The sequence below is a fragment of the Chironomus tepperi genome, unplaced genomic scaffold (genome assembly GCF_022539635.2).
Source record: "Chironomus tepperi strain 1889 unplaced genomic scaffold, CSIRO-AGI_Ctep_v1 contig_451, whole genome shotgun sequence".
Classification (NCBI taxonomy): Eukaryota; Metazoa; Arthropoda; class Insecta; order Diptera; family Chironomidae; genus Chironomus; species Chironomus tepperi.
This window is the reverse complement of record NW_027226573.1, coordinates 610,324-630,383: the sequence shown is the minus strand read 5'-3', so window position 1 is coordinate 630,383 and position 20,060 is coordinate 610,324. Positions and strand designations below refer to the sequence as shown.

Here is a 20,060-nt window from a genome sequence, read left to right as displayed (position 1 = left end):
TTAGGGATTGGTTGATAATTAAGGATTATAGCTCTTAATGGACTTTGTGGATTCATATATCGGCTGTATAAGCTTCAAACTGTCTGTCCACAACCAAGTATACTTACTTCCTTGAATTACTGCACACTGATCGCCACTTTCCATTAACCATCAATTGCAGTCTACCCTCAAGTGGTGATGGACCGTCTACAAGTCTTGCTTTTAAGTCTTCTGGTGTTTTTGGCGCACTTTCTGGAAATCCAGTATTTTGCTGAGATGTGAATGTTATGGCATGTTCTGGTTGACCCTGCAATAATGCAATGAAAATATTTCATTAAATTTTATGCTTATTAATTGAGAAATTTCGTTAATTCCATTAATTATTATGAAAATTTGTCTGTGCTTTCACTATAATTAATTTTTTAAGCAAATTAATATCTGCTCATATCCATCGCGCATATCAAATCTACTTGCAAATAGCAATAAAGCAATTAAAACAAAAGTTGTTTTTTACAATGAATGAAACTAAAGTAAGATCGCGTAAATTCAATTAGTAATTCTTATTTCACTAAGCTTTATTGTTAATGAAAAGAGAAGCAAATTCCGTTTAATTGCTGGGCGACATGACATTACAATGCTAGTATGGAAATTACAGTAAGAATTAATGAAGACTTGGAGACGCATTTGTCGTCTGGATTGTGGAATCGGAAGTTAATTGAGTGTGGAGAATTGGTTGGGAAACTTTGGATTTGGATGTTTAGAAAGGGGAACAATGGAGGGATTTTGAAGGGATTTGTTGATATTTTGTTGGAATAGTTAACAAGTTAAGAGCTGTGAATTGGCATCAGTGGCTTAAATGGAAGAGTGATAGCTTTAAGAGACAAATTTTCATGGATCAATCCACGATAATGACCACTTATCGAATCTCTTTTTCCATTTCCTGTTCTAATTACAAAGCTTGTGTGTTGGGCAAGTGTTGGGTTTACTTTGGGTTCTTTAGTACCTAATGTGACTCCATTGCTAGGCTTTTCCACAAGTATATTCCAATATCTGAATGATTTTTTGGTGGAATCATGCCCACAAGAATTTTAATTAAGTTTATGGTAGGGTACACCAGGTCTTATGACGTTTTCGTGTTTCTGGAAAATGCAGAGCTTACAAGAGGTCTGGATACTACTATAGAATGGAGGTCTAAAGGTTGTAGTACAATAGATTAATAATCTCAGTTTCTCCGGCTCATAAGGCTCATTCTTAGCAGAGGTCGAAGACGATATGGTTAAAGTTAACTCGAGTCGAATGAAATGTAATCGACTCGAGTCAGTCCAGTTTTTTTTCAGACGTCTCAAGTTTACACGACTCGAGTTCGAGCTCTAATTCTTAGTGTCCGTAATTCATACCAAATAATCCCATTAAAGGGCAAAGCGACACTAAGTATAACCACCCAAGAACCCCAAAAAACCACTCAAACAACATCCAAAAAACATTCTTAAAAGTGAAACTTTTAATTAATTTAAACAAGCTATTAAGAATTGCATAAAACATCGTCAAGAGTCAATGTTTGCGTAATGTCGTTGTCGTTAATTATGGTCATATATATACATATTCAGAACAATGGAGATTACTGTAATCTTACTGACTAAATAAATTCAGAGAAAATGTTTAGCATTCATAATTGAAGTCAACACGTGCTGTGTTTACTATTTGTAGAAGTTATTACATAATTTGCAGGTTTACTAGATGTTTTGATAAAAGTCATGGCTGTATCGAGTATAAATTATCATGGAATAATTTAAAATTTAGCAGTTGATGATAGAAATTCGATAGAAAATGAAATCATTAAGCATAATACTGAGTATAATCAGTATAATCTGTATAATAGACAGTTGTTATGGTGAAAATAATCGGTATAGTAAATCATGCTTTGTCAGATATCTTCTACAGACCAATCAAATTGATGCAAAATACAAGAAATTTATCAACAATGCCGATGCATCACAAAGTCAATGTGAAAAGGCTGTAAACCAAACTCTCGATGCCATACGAACAGCGTCAAAAGAGCCGTGCATTGCTGACTTTTTGAAGAAAAAAGATGTTGCGGAAGTATTGTTGAGGAAATTTTTAATGCCACAGCTGAGCAATGGAAACAATGAAGTTGTAATATTTGACGATCAATTTACAGAATTCCGAAAAAAAGCTGTCGATATTTCAACAGTCGTCTGCAACAATCCAAGAATTTTCAAGCCAGACGTCGCCAAACTCATGCATGAAGCTAAAACCTACAAAGAATCCAAAGCACGCGAACTTAAATGCCTTGAAATTTACATTAAAAAGCCACCAAATCAAATTCTCACCGATGACTGCAAAAAAGTCGTCGATTATGTAAGAAATGACTTTTATGGTAAGATGGATAGAGACATGAAGTCATCATTTGCAGCACCAAACGATCAGCTGTTAAGCATGGAATGTGTCAAGGAGAAAGCAGAACAATTTAAAATGTTTGAACGAGTTTTCTTCTTCGTTGTGCTGTCAACATCTCGTAATATGAATGACAAGCAGATAAATGCAGTCGCAAAAAATGCTGACATTGCTATAAATAATTCTCAGAAGGTTATTTTTGAGTGTATGGTTTAATGTGATTTGGGGAGGTTGAGGATTTGAGGCATAGACACTAGTTTGATGTGGACTGGCTTTTAATTGACTAATTCTTGGGAATTAGACTTGCAATAAGTCAGATAGACACCTGTAAGGTCCCCTGAACAGCACAAGTCGTGTAATCGATCCAGAATCCGGCACTGGGCTGATGATACTCAGACTTGATGCCGGAATCGGTGAAGATTCGGATAAAATCGAATCGATCAACCAACTTGTGCTATTCAGGACATTCAAACCGTCTAAGCCTTGTTCAAATCCACGCATTAATTCCATCCAAGTTCAACGAACTTTTTGCACAACATTGTATTATTTCCATTAAACCTATTTATTACTTAACTGCGTAAACACAGAAATAAACGTATCAAATTATTGTTATTAAATTTCACGTGACGATAGATTTTTTATTCAGTACTTTATTAAGTCTCGCATGAGAATCAAATCTAGTGCCATTAAACTGTATAAAAACTCAAATAAAAAAATTAAGTCTCATTTTTCAATGAATGTTCTAATGAGCAAACATTTGCGTGTACAGACATATAAAGTTTTTTGCAACACCGATCTAGCGATCATGGGTTCGAGACTCGGCATGGGAAATTTTTCTGCATACTATAAAGTTCTAACCATACATCAAGCATGAAAATGTCTTCTTATTCTATGTGTACCTGCGTGTAATTACTTATATTTGACTGTATTTGTCGTTGCCATGTCTGCAAGTGGCACAAAAAACAGCTGATCCGAATGAAAACACATCGTCGTCATTAGTCAAACATACAAAGGTAATAAATCAATGGAAAATGCTTTTTTTGGAAGTCATTTCCAGTCATACATTGTTCTAGCTCATTGAATTTATTTTTTTTCGATGCGGCAACAACAATAAACAAAGGAGAAAAGTCGGTGAATGGAAAGGGGGTTGGTTGTAAGTGATGTGTGGTGAAGAATTGGATTTATTGGACCTTTCAGTTGGAAAATGTCTGAATAAATGGATAAATGATCAAAAATCTATCGGATATAAAGCAAATCAGTTATCAAGTCAGAGTCATCCCGGCCTGGAGTCGGATACAAATCGAATCTGGTACCAAGTCACAGTCATGTTGGTCTGGTATCGGATACAAAGCGAATCAGGTACCAAGTCACAGTCATGCTGACCTGGTGCCGGATATAAAGCGAATCCAGTACCAAGTCACAGTCATGTCGGCCTTCTGCCGGATTTTTGATCGATTCACCGAATTGTGCTATTTGAGCAGCATTGCTTGGATGATTAAAGAGTTCAGGAGCCCATTAGAGAAAGCCTCATCACTAGTTACTGCTCCAATACATTACAAGACGTCATTTACAACAAACCCCAAATGAAAATTGTCATAAAACGGAAATCTTTGCCTAAATTGCGTGTTGATTTGAATTTTTGGGCTGATTTTTCATTCGTACTCGATCCGTAAAGCTATGAAATTTCTTAATAATATTACAATGAATAGAAACCAAAACAAATTGATCAAAAAAAAAATATTCATGAATTGAATAAAGAGTAAAAATTTAACTGTACATTTCTCTTTTATTGATTCTGTCAAGTAAAACAATTTCTGTATATGAGTATTGTTGTTGGATCTTATAAGAAGACTATTGACATTTTAATGCACTTATTGTATGAAATTTGTTCTACATAAACTAATGAGGTTGAGGAAGATTAATACTTGATTGTTTTGTGGTTTTTGTGGTATTTGTGGTAGCGCATTTTATGACCTGAATTTATTGACTTGTCATTTCGATTTTATGGAATGGGAAATTTTAAAGATTTTTAATTTTTATGAGTCATTAAAATCCCGAGAAGCTCATGATATTGAGAAAATCGAAAAAGGGTGTTTAGGTCGGCGTGACTTTGGCTATGAGCTGAGCTCGGCAGAATCCGGCCGAAAACTAGATTCATAGTTGCCTACCCTAGCATACAAGCATATGCTCAATAAGCATGCTACGGCACCTATTGAGCATGCTCATTGGTTATATTAAGGTTAGGATCAATATTTTCCGATCATTTCCTAGATATAGCGAAACCTAGATATAAAAAGTTTATTAATTGATCCAAAATCCAGCACCAGGCCGGCGTTACTCTGTCTTGGTGCAGAATTCGGTTTAAATTCGCTACTAAGATGGATTTACGTTGGTCTGTAGCCAAGATTTTTGATCTATAATTTGATTTACGCTATTCAGGAATTCCGGAAGACACACGACGTTGAAATATTTACAAATCCGTCTCTGGGAAAGTGAAACTCTAGCGGCAAGTCAGATTCGACGAAATCCAGACTTAGTCTAGAGCCAAATCAGCATAAGACTAGTTTTTCGGCGATTTCTACCTCGTATGACTCTCGGGAATGTTAATTGTTGAATCAGTCATAATACAGCTCAATATAGCTAAATGCCAAGTGCCCACTTAGCTCATTATAGTATCATAAACTAATATAAATCAAGACAAACTGCCTAAATTCCCTTCAATATTAAATTTATTCCATAAAAACTCCCTAACAAATCAACTCAAAAGAGAAAAGGTCAAACATACAAAGAATACACATCTACTATTAATTCAATTAATGGATCTTTTATTTTCTCGAGCAGTCGCTTCGAGGCATTTTGAAACATTTTGGTGCTTAGCGTCGTGTAAAATTTTTACAATCGTTTCATTCATTTTAAAATGAGAATGAATAACTTAAAAGATGGTAATTTTAACAGTAAAATAAATTAGATAAAATCTATTTAAGTATCACTTTCACGAGTTGAAGCATTCTACAATGTTATGACTGACTGTAATTAATTTACTATCATAAATGTACAGGAACAAAAAATTCATAAATTATTTAATTTTTCCATCTTGAATTTCAATTTTCTAGTCACGATTTTTACTCATTTTCTTCCTAATCGATCTTCTTTTTCTAAACTAGCTTCAATGTAAGATAATCATGACTGAGAATCTCAACAATGGAATTTAATCCAAGTCAGATTCGTGTCATTGTCACAATTTCTTCTTTATAGGGGTTGTTTGAAAGTGATGTTAATGGAATAGTTGGAATTTTTAGGGCTTTAAACTGAATTTTTGTCTAAATGTTCATACAAAGTGATGTTTCATGCAGCTACAAAATGGGAGAAGGTGGACCTTCCTCAAACAAAGATACACTGGCTTCTAGTCGGATTCGGCAACATCCGTCCCCATGCTAGAGTCACCAGGGACACTATTTTGCGACATTTTTACGTCCTGAGCCTTTAAAATCAACCAATTCACTTTACTTCCTTCAAAAAATCCAATAAATCCACTTTACTCCACATCATTTTCCCAACAATCCCATCCATACCCAGATGAGAAATCTCTAACCGATCATGATCATGATGACTCATGATTTATGAGCATTACAGTTTTACTTTATACTGAATGTGTGTGAATTGTTGTGTTTACTATTTCTATGGTCGCTGCATAATAATGACTATTTATTTTACGTAATCACAAAGCACAGTAACGAGTGCGAGTGTTTCAGTTTTTTTCTATGTCAAAGCGAAATTGTTCATTCACTTTTCAATAGTTTGTAATAATAATGAGGAGTTGATGATGATATGTAGTGGAATGTGTGCTGGTGGGTGAGTGTTAATGTTTAGATAGACTCAGTTAGCCAAATAGCACTAATCGGTTAATTGATTCCAAATGAAACACTGGACCGGTCTCAAGCATGGTTTCAGATTTAAACCGAATAAGACACCAGGTCAGAGTCTATACTCAAGTTCCAAATTTTAAATCAGATTCTAAAACCAAGTTCTTCCCAAAAAAGCCCATTGGCACACTCCACATCCATACCCAACAATGTGTCTATGAATAAACATTTATTGTCAATAAACACACTTAAAATTCAGTCCGTAAAGAAATTAACATACTCAAAAGATTGCACACACATATTTTAACAACGTTCATTCATAAAAATTCACAATATTGTGCACAAAACGGAAATGAAAGAAGCAAAAAACTAAAATATAAATTGAAAGTGAAACTCAGTCAATTAATTCTAATTAATCGTAATTGTTGATCTGTCAAAAGGTCACAATGAGTCTTGAGATTAAGAAAAAATCAACATTTAGGCAGGCGTTGACATAAATTGAACGAAGATTTAAACGATTTCCAAATGCATTTAATGGAAATTATTGGATTGTGACATAGATTTACTTGACACTAATTTAATGCTTATTATGCACTTTTTGACATAATTTTTGTGGTTCTTTTAATCGTCTGGTGACACAAATTCTGGACTTTTTTATGGATTTTTAAGGGAAAGTTGTGAGTTAATGTGTCAAAAAATATAAAACGAAGAAAGAGAATTTTAAGAACAAAATCAGCTTAAAATGACTAGTCATTTTAGTCATTGGTGCTTAGAGGATTATTTGCAAATGACGTCAAATGAATGTTGAGTTGATCAATTGTGATCCAAGACCTCCCTCTGATGTCGTCTGACTCTATCGCTGACTACCGTCAGTATTTGTCAATTTCGAATCAAAATACAAAACTGTCCGGCATGAATGAAATATAGCTTAATTCGAGTTGACTTTGAATTACCCGAACAGCAAAATCGATTGATCGATCCAAAATCTGACACCAGACCAGCGTGATTCTGGGAATATGGTCAGATTTAAATCGAATACAGCTTCAACTTAGAGTCATGTAAAAGGCACATAGACCGCTTTTAGGTACCTATTTACTTACTTACTTCACTGGCCAAACAGATCAACTGTGATCCTTGGCCTCCCTCAGATGTCGCCTAAATCGCCTAAATGTCGGCTTTTAGGTACCGTAGAGGTATTTCTGACCAAAGAACTCCTGGAATGAAGCTGTCAATAGAGACAGAATTGTATTTGTTATTGGCAATTGGTAGGTGGTAGCCGGCGATAAAACCAGCTTTAGGCGACATCTGAGAGATGTTATGGATCACAGTTGTACTGTATGACCATCGAAGTAAGTAAGTAAGTTGTAGTTCTGTTCCCTGAAAGCATGATCTTGGCATGTTAGGGGACCTGGCAAAAAATGACTTTCAGCTTATTTTTTAAGAATCCAAAAATAAATTTCTTCAAATAACATCACTTATGATCATCCCTCTAAGCCGACTTAATATGCATAAAAAGCTTAAATCACTTTATTTTTTCCCATTTTTATGCAGCACAAAAAAACCAGTTTTCATATTTTCTTATTTACATTATTTCTATTTCTATTTCTCATTTTATTTGAACTAAACTGCTTAACTTTCCGTAAGAATCATTTCAGGGTCAATGTTCTTTCACCATTTCTCTTTCATATTTATGTTCTAACTTCCATAAATAGCGAGCATAATGAATTCTATTCATTCCGTGCCTCTCTTTCTTTGTTTGATTTGATCCATAAAGGTAATAAACTTTCATGTTTGTACCCGCAATTCAAATGTTGAATGAAATCACCTAAAGGCATTAAGGTAGACATTATTAAGAATGTAAGGTGGCTTCTCTCACTTCCTGTTTTTGAAGGTATTTTTTCACTTCACTACACATTGGCATGTATTGTCTTTAGAACATGATATGTGCTTAATTATTCAGTTTTTGTGCTGTACAGAGTTGGATATAAGAAGATAGAATTTTTATATTCACACCGTTTTCACGTGTGAATGTATTGAATTTGTTCAGATTGAAAAATCAGTTTTTTGGATTTTTCAGCAAAACTAAGCACAATGGCAAGTTTTGTTCTATCGCAAAAAGTTTGTGCCTGGAATTCCTCACCATAATCAAAAAACAGATATGAAATTCGTTGAGGCATTGCTGAGAAAATCGAAAAATTCGCTTTCTGTAAGCAAGCAAACAAACAAACAAGCAAACAAACAAACAAGCAAACAAACAAACAAGTTAATCAGCAAGAAATCTCAATAACAAGACATCGTAGAGACTTCTAGTTTTTTGCAATCGATCCGTACTGCTCTATAGAAGAGCTGATTAGATTTTGGGCATGGCAGGAACAGCCGTTGCTTCTAAAAAAGCAAAAAACTTTCGTTTTCATACAAAATTTCAAAATCAATGTTTTCTATGATTTTTTTGAATTTTGAACATTATATGAAAATTACGAAAAATATTTAAAGCCTGCTCGCTGGTGCCTGATCCCTCAAACATTAGCCAAGCGAAGCTTGGCCTATCCGCTGGAGCCTGATTCCTCAAGCATTTGCCAAGCGAAGCTTGGCCTACCCGCTGGAGCCTGATTCCTCAAGCATTTGCCAAGCGAAGCTTGGCCTACCCGATGGAGCCTGATACCTCAAACATTCGCCAAGCGAAGCTTGGCCTACCCACTGGAGCCTGAGTCCTCAAACATTCGCCAAGCGAAGCTTGGCCTACCCGCTGGAGCCTGAGTCCTCAAACATTCGCCAAGCGAAGCTTGGCCTACCCGCTGGAGCCTGAGTCCTCAAACATTCGCCAAGCGAAGCTTGGCCTACCCGATGGAGCCTGATTCCTCAAGCATTTGCCAAGCGAAGCTTGGCCTACCCGATGGAGCCTGATACCTCAAACATTCGCCAAGCGAAGCTCTTTGGAGCCTGATTCCTCAAGCATTTGCCAAGCAAGCACCCACTGGAGCCTGAGTCCTCAAACATTCGCCAAGCGAAGCTTGGCTTACCCGCTGGAGCCTGAGTCCTCAAACATTCGCCAAGCGAAGCTTGGCCTACCTGGAGCCTGATTCCTCAAACATTTGCCAAGCGAAGCTGCTTACCCACTGGAGCCTGAGTCCTCAAACATTCGCCAAGCGAAGCTTGGCACCCGCTGGAGCCTGAGTCCTCAAACATTCGCCAAGCGAAGCATTTCTGGAGCCTGATTCCTCAAGCATTTGCCAAGCGAAGCTTGGCCTACCTGGAGCCTGATACCTCAAACATTCGCCAAGCGAAGCATACCCACTGGAGCCTGAGTCCTCAAACATTCGCCAAGCGAAGCTTGGCCTACCCGCTGGAGCCTGAGTCCTCAAACATTCGCCAAGCGAAGCTTGCCTACCCACTGGAGCCTGAGTCCTCAAACATTCGCCAAGCGAAGCTTGACCCGCTGGAGCCTGAGTCCTCAAACATTCGCCAAGCGAAGCTTGCCTACCCGCTGGAGCCTGAGTCCTCAAACATTCGCCAAGCGAAGCTTCTACTCACTGGAGCCTGAGTCCTCAAACATTTGCCAAGCGAAGCTTGGCCTACCCACTGGAGCCTGAGTCCTCAAACATTTGCCAAGCGAAGCTTGGCCTACCCGATGGAGCCTGATTCCTCAAGCATTTGCCAAGCGAAGCTTGGCCTACCCGCGAGACTTTTTATGGGACGGTGTGAATATATCCGCATTGGGTTTCTACCCGATACACTAGTTTTGTTGAAATTTGACAATCATGTTTGGATGAAATTTAATCAACTTGTACGTTAAAATATATTCTTGTTTATTTTATAACTGTAGATGTGTTGTAATTGTTATTTTTATGAAATTCAATAGCTCATAAGGCTTCATAATTAAATGAATGGAATTTATTTTGAGAATTCTTTAGATTTATGTATTAAAATTGACAGGAAATAACTGTAAGATTGCTAAAATTGACATATGAGAGAGTATTTAGCGGAGGACGAAGCTATAAACCAATTTTGATAGTCTTGGCGGGATTAGTTACATCTAGTAACTATTTCAGAGTCTATAATCGCTAATCAACCGACTTGTTGATCAGTTTAAGCTGTACTTTGAGCTTGCTTTACCTCAAAATTTAGTCAAAAATTAAGCAAATTGGATATTTGGTCTAGTCACCAAGTAAAATGCCATAAAGCTACCAAAGCTTGATAATAATTTCATATTTTGGCATTAAATTCATTTTAATAAACTTAACACCATCTATAAGATCAGCAAATTCAATACTCAGCCATCATCCACACATACCATCCACAACGTCACATACCCAACTACTTTACATGCCCCAATAACTCATCTAACCTAAAAACTCATTGCATTCCCAACCCTGAAAACATTCAAATGAATAGAATAATCTTTCAAACTCATCAACATAATTTAAAGGAAATTGAAATGCACAATTTTTTATATATCCATTCTCCATGAACCGACAGTGCAATGTCAATTGTTTGCCGATAATAAAACAGAAAACAGGTTGAATGTATGCCGGCTTCCGGAATGTCATAAAATACATTTATGTGAAAATAACAAGTTTAATTACGTATATCTGATGTTCTGACGTATGTTATATGCAATGGTCATAAATAATGTAATGTATTATATGAAATTATGAATATGGACATTGTGGCAGGTTCGGAGCTAGGGGGGCACCCATACCCCCTTATAAGGTCACCGTCTCTGAGAATTGTAAAACCGTCAATTTTGGAGAATTATCTTGGATTCTCGAATTTAGTCCACGTGCTCCCAAGTAAAATTGCCTAGCTACGCTCCTGCATATTGTGGAATTCCATTACGACGAGACAAAAAAAAATGTGTTTTTTTGTGAAGAAATTTTTAGCAGACAAAGATTGAAATAACAATGGGAAATCTTTTTTTGGAAATTTGTAATGAATACGATAGGAGGTAAATGGAATTATTTTAGCACTTTTTAACAATGAAACAATGAATTTTAAATTTCTATAAGAGAACTTTTTTTTTCAACTTATTGACTGTCGATTTGTTGGAATTAAAGAAATGACTGTGGAGAAAATCAATGAACTTTTTTGGTGATTTCTTATTGTGTTTTCGGTTTTTTGGGTGTATTTGGAGGAATTTATGGGATTTTGAGCTTCAATTTGGCTGGAAATATGAATTTTGAAGATCGCTTAAACATAATTAGCTTTAAATTCCTAACTTAAATTGATTTTAACATTGTCACACCACCTTTGGTCGAAACCCGCAAAGGAAACGGAAGCCAGGAACTCCAAAAGTTAATTGACACAGAACAGTGATAAAAGAACTGCTCAAAACGAGGACAAACTAAGTGACAAATCCAGCAACAGAATTGGATGGAAAGCCTGTTGTAACCTAAGACCTCCACATAGGTACATGGTTACAGTAAGTCACATAAAATCTCAAAATTCATCAAACCTCCTACAAGTCTCTTCAAATTTGAGATTTCTTACCAAACAATTTTTCCGTCTATCTCCTCCTTCTCTATTTACTCTTCTCAATTGCCAGAAAAAGATTTAACGTGCAAAAATTTGTTTTATTTGTAATTCAACAAGTGCTCGGTCAACATTTATTGTTGAAAAGTCTCGTTCGCGTCTTGAATGTTAATGAACGATTACCTTTTATGTGAAATTATTGAATTATTACTTTTTTAAGAAAACGGTTATTTATGGGAGTGTTGATGTAATATTCTTGTGAAATTGGGAAGTGAGAAGGTTATTTACCAAAATTGAGTTAGTTTTAAAATTGTGTTATCTTGTAGGGATTGTAAAATTAATGGGGAATTTGGATTGCCGAAGTTTGACTCCAAAGGTGACCAAATATCAAGTCACGAGTATCTTATCCTGGTATTCCCAGAAATCGCTAGTGACCTAGTTAACTGCCGCGATAAGCTCATTAAAAGATTGGGTAAAAGCCTATCCAATTCACCCTGTCTGATGGGTGGCAGCCCAACAATCAAGCTAGGGGTGGTAAGGCTTACGATTGACCATTTCCGAAATCAATTTGCACAAAGTATGCAACTTAAGGTCAAAATATTGCAAAAATGAATAAAACAGAGAACTTTCAAGTCTGGAAAGAATCAACCACATTTTTCACATCATTAAAACCTTTGCAGTTCAAACCACATCCATAAAATATCGGATATCCACAAAAGATAATAACTTAACGACACAAAATTCCGTTACGAAGATTCTCAAGTTGTTTTAGCGAAGCAATTTTTATATTCAATTAAATTATAGCTTCCATCTTACTTAATCTTATTATGTACCTCTTTAAGAAATTACATAAATGCGTTAAATTGGTAATGGTCTGAATTTAATTTAATGCTAACATCATAATAAGCTACGTTTAGTGTGAGAGAGAAAAATTTTGTGAATGGAAATAACTTTTTGGCAATTCTTTTGCTTTAATTTTTGAATTTTTAGTGTGAGGGGTTTCTTTATGAGTTAGGTATCATGTAAACTAGAAACTAGAGCTCAAAATAGACTCAAGTTTTATACGAAAGAGTCTAAGTTTTATCAAGTTGAGTTGATTTCAGTCAATTTTTCCAAACAAAACCCAAGTTGGCTTTAAGTCCTGTAGGAAATCATTTCAAAATAGAAATGCAGCCAAGAATCTTGGTGATTTGAACAAGATTTCATCAAATCAGCGATAGCCTGCTTCAGGATCCATCTAACAGACCCAAACACGCAAAGAACATATTCTCGAGAGCTAACTTAACTTGTACTAGATGAGCATGCTCATGAGCGTTGTTCTCAGCTTACTCTGCTCTTTAGAGCAAGCTCTTTGCTTGCTAGGGAGAGTCATACATCACAATTCATCTGTGAGGCTTACACACTAAGTTAATAAGCTGCCTGAGCTACAAATTGCAGCAATCCGCATTTATCGCCTTAAAAATGGTTCGAAATCTGTCATCACGATGCCTTCAAGGCAATTTTGCGTATTGTCGTTAATACGACGACGTCGCAATTCTCTAGTGATTACATTATGCTGTTTGGGTAAGAATCCACAACTAATAGTCCAAAATTGAATCTAAATATTTTAATAATGACCAATTTCAACTCCCATCATTCCTATTATTTAAGTACCTAAGAACCTCACATGCGATTGATCCTCAAAATATTCAAAGAACCGCACCTACTCAAAAGAATCTTTCAAAAAACTCAAGAAGCTTCAAATAAAAATTCCACTGCGATTTCCTTTGTTAAAAGAATAGTTCACGTAATTAAGAAATTTAAATGCTTTGCAGCATAAAACAATCAGCAATTCCGGACACGAAAAAGAAAGAAGAAAGAAATAAATTCCATAATCATAAAAATTAACTCATTAAGCACAGCTCATTTTATACACTATGGATCTTAATTTCATGTGATGATGATTCCATCAGTAGCAAACATTTTTATGAATAGACGTGGATTACAGTATATTTAATAGGCAACAATGAGCATTATTTTGCGATCTGTAAGAATTTCTTTCTTTTTCTACTTGATGTGCACTACTTGGTTGGATTGAGGCACGATATGAAATTCTGATAAGCGTAAAAATATTGTGCAAGGTGTTTGAAATTTATTTGCTTTTTGGATAAAGTAAATAGTGAAGCACTTGCTGTGACAAAATATTTTTTGTCTGTTATCAAGTTTACTATGTTAAGGTAAGTAAATAAGGAGTTGAATGGAATTTTTGGGAACATGAGTTGATAAGAAATTGTTGAGCATTTTGTATTAGAATTGGATTGGGTTGTCGCGTACTTAATGGGAAGGTCTCTTAGAGCGTGACCGCGGGTACACGTTAGGGAAGTTAGTCAACCGAAACTGGAAAAACCGGGTTTACTTCCAGTCTCGGATCTTCCGAGATCCTCATTTTCAGGATCTTCCTAGTCTCGATCTCTAAATTTGTCGAATCCCTTATAACCTCTGTCTCGATTTAAGTCCCGGTTTCAAAAATTCGTCAATACCGAAGCTTCGGGAGAACCTTGCTTAATACAGATTACCAAAAATACACATGCAAAGCAGCAAATTATGTTATGACCTAGCAAGTGCCAAGTCATACGGCCTTCGTCATTCGACTAGTTTACTTTTGAGATCCGAACCAAGAAAATGAAGGGAAATTTAATATTCTGTTAGGTATCCATGCTATTTAGTTACCAGCCCTAACATACATGCATGTGCTCAACGAGCATCTTACGGTATCAATGTGCATGCTCACTTGGTACATTAAGATGCTCAGTGAACATATGTTAGGGCAGGTTACTTAAGGTATTATCTCAAAAGGCACACGTCGTAATAAAGTCATAAAAAGTGTCCTTATATCTGATAAAATCCAACTATTTGCTAGAATCAGACTGTGTTGAGGACACTATTTGTTGAAGTTATCTGGGATTTTGTATGGTAAAATCGACTCAAGTAGACTTGACTGAATATGGAATTCGAATCAACCCCAAGCTATGCTGATTATGAATGAGTTCTTAACCCATTTAACCGCAAATTAGTGGTTGATAATCTTTTATTTTTTGCAGCATATCTTGGTGGTTAGCCTCCACCATCTTTTACTTTTTGGCGATTCCAGACATTTTTTACCGACACACGGGTTGTCACCACTGCTCTGCATGATACCAAAAGTATTCTGGCATTTAATCGGCTTATTTGTGCAGCAATTGAACTAGTTTAGGCATACCTTTCAAAACCATAAAGACAAACCTAAATTATCCAGCACAACTTATCAAAAACCATCGCTAAACCTAATTCACTGATAAGATAACATCGCGTGGGTATGGCACATTCTTGTCGCATGTATGAATCATTAAAAAAAGACATTTATTCTACTTACGATAGCTTTTAATTGTCCATGAACTGTAATTCCAACCATCGGTGCAAAATGTATTGTTACACCAGGTTTGATTGTTAAAACGGCATTTTTAAGAATCTCTAAATCTTGTCGCAACAAATATGGACTTTCACTGAGATGTAACGTCTTCTGTCCCGTTACTTGTCTCTCATTAATTTCCGTAAATTTTGATGATGATTCATCACCATTTGTTGGTATATTCTCAACATCATGAATATTATTATTAACATTTAAATTAATATTTTTTCTTTCATCAAATTCACTATCGATGCTGAATTTATGTATAACATCAATTGGCTCATATACATAGTCACTATCACTATTATGATTTGTATTTATATCACTAACATCATTCTCATTATTTATATTCGATTGAGTTATAAATTCCACATCATTAAGTTGACATTTGTAAACTTTTATTGTGTTTAGAAAGTAATAAAATAGCCAAATTTGAAGTAATGTCTTGTAGACATTTTTTAACTTATATTTTGGCATTTTTTTAATAATTTTTTTCACTATTTTCACTCAATTTTTCTGTATTTTCTTTATTATTGCTTCACTGTGTATCTCTTTCACTTCTGTTAACAATTTCTAGTCATAATTATAATCGTTGTGCTTCACTTGGTTGCCTGTAGATAGATAGACATAAAGTTATTATTAGCTTGTGTATCGAATTATTGTTTTCAAGTCTGTAAGATGAATAAAAAGGTCTTTCACTACTGACTGGCTTATCTAAGAGGTCAAGGAAAATTGATTTTTATTAACTTGTGAACATTTCTCTCTTTATTGTTATTGTTGTGGATGAAATGGAGAGAGAGCTGTAATTTATTGTTTGTGGCTGTTTGTTGGTTTTGAAAAATGCTTGCTGAGATTCAATTTTGAGACTTTTCTTTCGAAGTTGACTTGAATTTAAAATTCAAATTGAGAGAAAATTGGTAATTGTTATGATTTTTGTTTAGTCTCCCTAAGCAAAAAACCGAGTCGAATTTTCCACACAAAATTCGACATCGAGCTCTGATCTGCAGCATTTCACAAATGAGGCTTAGCGGCACAAATGAAGAAGGTTCCGCCACGAAGCTTTTCGGTTTGGCTTCCATGAGATTGCCAAAAATTAGGCGGCTTCCATTTGGTATTAATAAAAGAGATTGATAAAGGCGCCTTAAAAGATCCGTGGAGCAGGTAAGGCTTCGTCACGAAGTTTCTAAGGCTTCACTAAAGATAAAGGACGTGGCTTCGATTTAGTGTTAATAAAAGAGCTTTTTCGTGATGGAGTCTTCTTCATTTGTGTCGTTCGGCAAGTAAGGTTTTGTCATGGAGCTCTTAAGGCTTCGCTAAAGATTCCGCAGAGGTGGATTCCATTTGGAATTAAAAAAAGTGCTCCTCTATGACGGAGAGAAGGAGGCAGATCAACACCACAAGAAACTAGCAGAATAAGCCTTTTAGGCTAGAAACAGAAACCTGTTCAACCACTTTATTAATGCCCTACGATTCACAGTGTATCAATAGGAACTAATCATCATCCGTGATATAATTTTCTTCATTTGTGTCACTCGGGAAAAAAGGCTTCGTCACTGAGCTTTTAAGACTCCACTAAAGACACCGAAGAGGGAGCTTCCATTTAGTGTTAATAAAAGTGCTTCTTCGTGACGGTGTCTTCTTCATTTGTGTCGCTCGAATAACAAAATCACCTTAAAATCTCACAAAATTCTAAAAACATATCAAATGTTATACATATTAACAGAATATGTGTTAAGAATTCCGGCTTACTCATACTTTTTTCTTTAAAAAACACTCAAATGGTTGACAGATATTAATTATTTAAATGAACTTCCGCTGAAATCACAACATTTTTTAATCTTCTTACTAGAGACTACATTTTTAAGCATACGCAGCAACACGTTTGTTTTAAGAGTTAATGTGAGAAATTGCTGATTTATGAAAACGATTTGAAATTGTCGGTAGAGGTTGAGTTGAGTCGGAGGCTATGCTTTCTCAAAATCGGGATTGGGTTTGAATTTCAATGACTTTTGAAACTTTCGTGATCCCGAGAAGGCATAGTGGGAGCTACTTAAGTAGACTCGGGTTTTTCAAAGATGGGTGCATCATACTAGAGTCAAGTGCTGACACTACAACTGTCATTTGAAATTTATAAGCAGTTGCTAGCGATAGAGACAACTGCCATCAAACAGAGCTCAAGTTCCTCAAATGATACTTTGGATCAGCTAGGTTAGTAGACATGTGGACATTACACGTCACTTAAACCTCTCGATTATTGTTGCATTTAATAATTTTCCCACAGTCGCTCCTCTAAAATTCATCATTTAACTAGCAATCATCCAGTAATAACAATATCCAATAGAAAGCATCTAAAATCCCATAATTTGCCCATAAATGCACATACATACATGATTAATACTAATCAAATAATTTACGTAGCAAATTGAAAACATTTGTCACGCTCTAGCTTAATTACACTTATCATGTACAACTGATGACTAATAGTAAGCATGTCGGCTATTATCGATTCGATAAGAGGAACTTAAACAATATTAGAAAATGAAATCGAGGTGTATGCGGAAGCCGTGGCATTTTTTTGCACTTCCACCTGTGTTTTGTTGTTCTAATTTACGTGATGTTCCATGTCATAAGCTTCCGTTCCTATTGAGTTGCATGTTGACTTCTATGAAGTGGAATTAGGGAGGGTATTTGGGGTCAGAATGTCATATGGATGGTCAGGCATGTAGACATGAGTCTGAATGCATAAAATTCAGGTTAGATGCCTCAATTGAGCTCAAATCCAGCTGGAATCTCAAACTTCCTCTGGTCTACAATTTTAATCACTTTTCCTTTCAATCGAGCATACATAAAAGTTGATTTTTTATGCAATAAACATCGGAACCGAGTGTTGATGACGACTAGTTTGTGATCATATGAAATAACAACTTACACACATGTTTTCCAAGAAATATCATTAAGATAACTTTCTTTATGTATCGTGTAAAGTCTTACTTTTGTGTACGGGGCAAAAATACGTGAATGAGTCAAGCTTTGTGCTTGTATTGGAAACTGGTTTTAAGCATTTAGATGTGAAAAATAATATGATTAATTATAAATATGGAAGTAATGTGCTGCAAAATTCTTCAATCTTTATGAGATACTGGAAATTGTGTCGATTGGAAGCGACGGGTGTGTGTAATGAGTTACAAAATATTTACAGATGTTGACGATTATTTTTATTGTTTTTGTGTACTCAAGGTTGTTATTAATATATTATTGTGCATATATTTATGCAATATTGTTGAATGTGGAGTTCCTAAATTGTGTATTGAGGTGATTAAATTCTCGTTATTATGGACGTGTGCAAATGCGATTTGATGGTTGAGTTTGGAGGGCTTGGGATGAAAATTATTTAAAAAATATTTTGCTTTGGATTTTAAAAGTTTGAAAATTTAAATTATCGATTTTTTTAAATTTTTACAAAATTTAATTATTTTTAACTTTTTTTTTGTGTTTCAAAGTTTTTAGTTTTTGAATTCTATAAATTTATCCACTTCTAATTTTGAAAATTAAAATTTTTATTTTTTTGAATTTCAAAACTTTAAAATGTTTGGTTTTGAATATAAAAGTCAAAATTTTTGCTTTGGATTTTAAAAGTTTGAAAATTTAAACTGTCAACTTTTGGAATTTTGTAAATTTCATTTTTAATTTTTTAAATTTTGGTTTTTTGATTTTCAAAATTTTCAGAATATTCTGTTTTTAAATTTTAAAAACGAAATTTTTGTATTTTGAATTTTAAGTTTTAAATTCTTTGATTCTAAAAACTTAAGTCTTTACTGCCTAAACTTTGAAAATTTAAATTTTAAAATTAAACTTCTGAAATTTTTGTTTCAATTTTAAATTGTGAATTTCAAATTTCAAATTTTAAATTTTACATTTTTTGAAATTTAGGTTTTAATATTTTGATTTTTAAATGTTGAAAGTTTTTGTTTTAAAATTCGAAATTTTTAAGATTTTAAAATTTTTAAATTTTGAAACTTTTTAATTTGAAATTTTTTTTCAGTTTTAAAATTTAACTTTTTTGAATTTTAAAAATTTGAAATTTGCTAAGATTTTAAATTTTAAATTTTTGAAATACCTAAAATTTTTTTAAATTTTTTGAAAGTTTTAATTTTGAATTTTAAAAAATTAAAATTTTGAATTTTTATTTGAATTTCAATTTTGATTTCAAGAATACTTTTTGTTTCCTTATTTTATAAATAATTTCAATGACTAATTTACACATCTTATCTTAATTTAATCCCTCTTAAATATCCAAGAAATTATCCACTAAATCCACTTAGTCTCCCTTTGTGTTCATTCCAATATCTCCAAAAATAATAAACATTAATTTTTGTCATACGTAGACATTGTAAATGAGATAAGCAAACACACAGAAATGAACGTTTAAATAATTCTTTTTATTTTTGTATACGTCAATAATTCCTATAAAAAGCTGATGACTCAGTCTACATGTATATTTAAAAACACAAAAAAAAATTTCACTCAGCTGTAACCTTGATGCATTTTTAATTCCACATATAGAAATTAAATTAACATTTTGTGCATTTTTAATGTCTTTTCTTTCCTCTCTGTGCATTATTCTTTGTATGGAAATGCATTGTAATTATTGTCGGAAGGATTCTTATTGGTTTCTAGTTGGTGGAACAAGAGGAATTTTTTGTGGATGGATTTTGCATGTTGGTAATGGGGATGAGTGCTTTTTTGGAGAGTTTCAATTAAATTTTGCAATTTTATGCCTAAATATTAGGGTTTAGGCAAGAATTGGATGATTGAATTTCCTGAGTTTTAGATGCACAGGCTTACAGATTTCGGATGTACCTTATAGCTCGTTTAAGGCATTATTTGCCTACAGACGTGAATTTTAG

The 20,060-nt window shown here is 34.5% G+C and overlaps 1 protein-coding gene across 2 annotated transcripts in view; it reads right to left on the bottom strand.

Annotated features, from left to right (window-relative positions):
* Window positions 1-20,060, bottom strand: part of bark (protein bark beetle) — a 35,096-nt gene that overhangs the window by 11,050 nt on the left and 3,986 nt on the right. For both annotated transcript variants that reach the window (XM_070650967.1, XM_070650968.1), the window contains exons 2-3: window positions 15,118-15,764; window positions 108-286 (exon numbers count right to left, since the gene is read on the bottom strand). In XM_070650967.1, coding sequence (XP_070507068.1) covers window positions 108-286; window positions 15,118-15,630 — 692 coding nt within the window. In that variant the 5' untranslated portion in view covers window positions 15,631-15,764. The remainder of the gene's footprint in view (window positions 1-107; window positions 287-15,117; window positions 15,765-20,060) is intronic.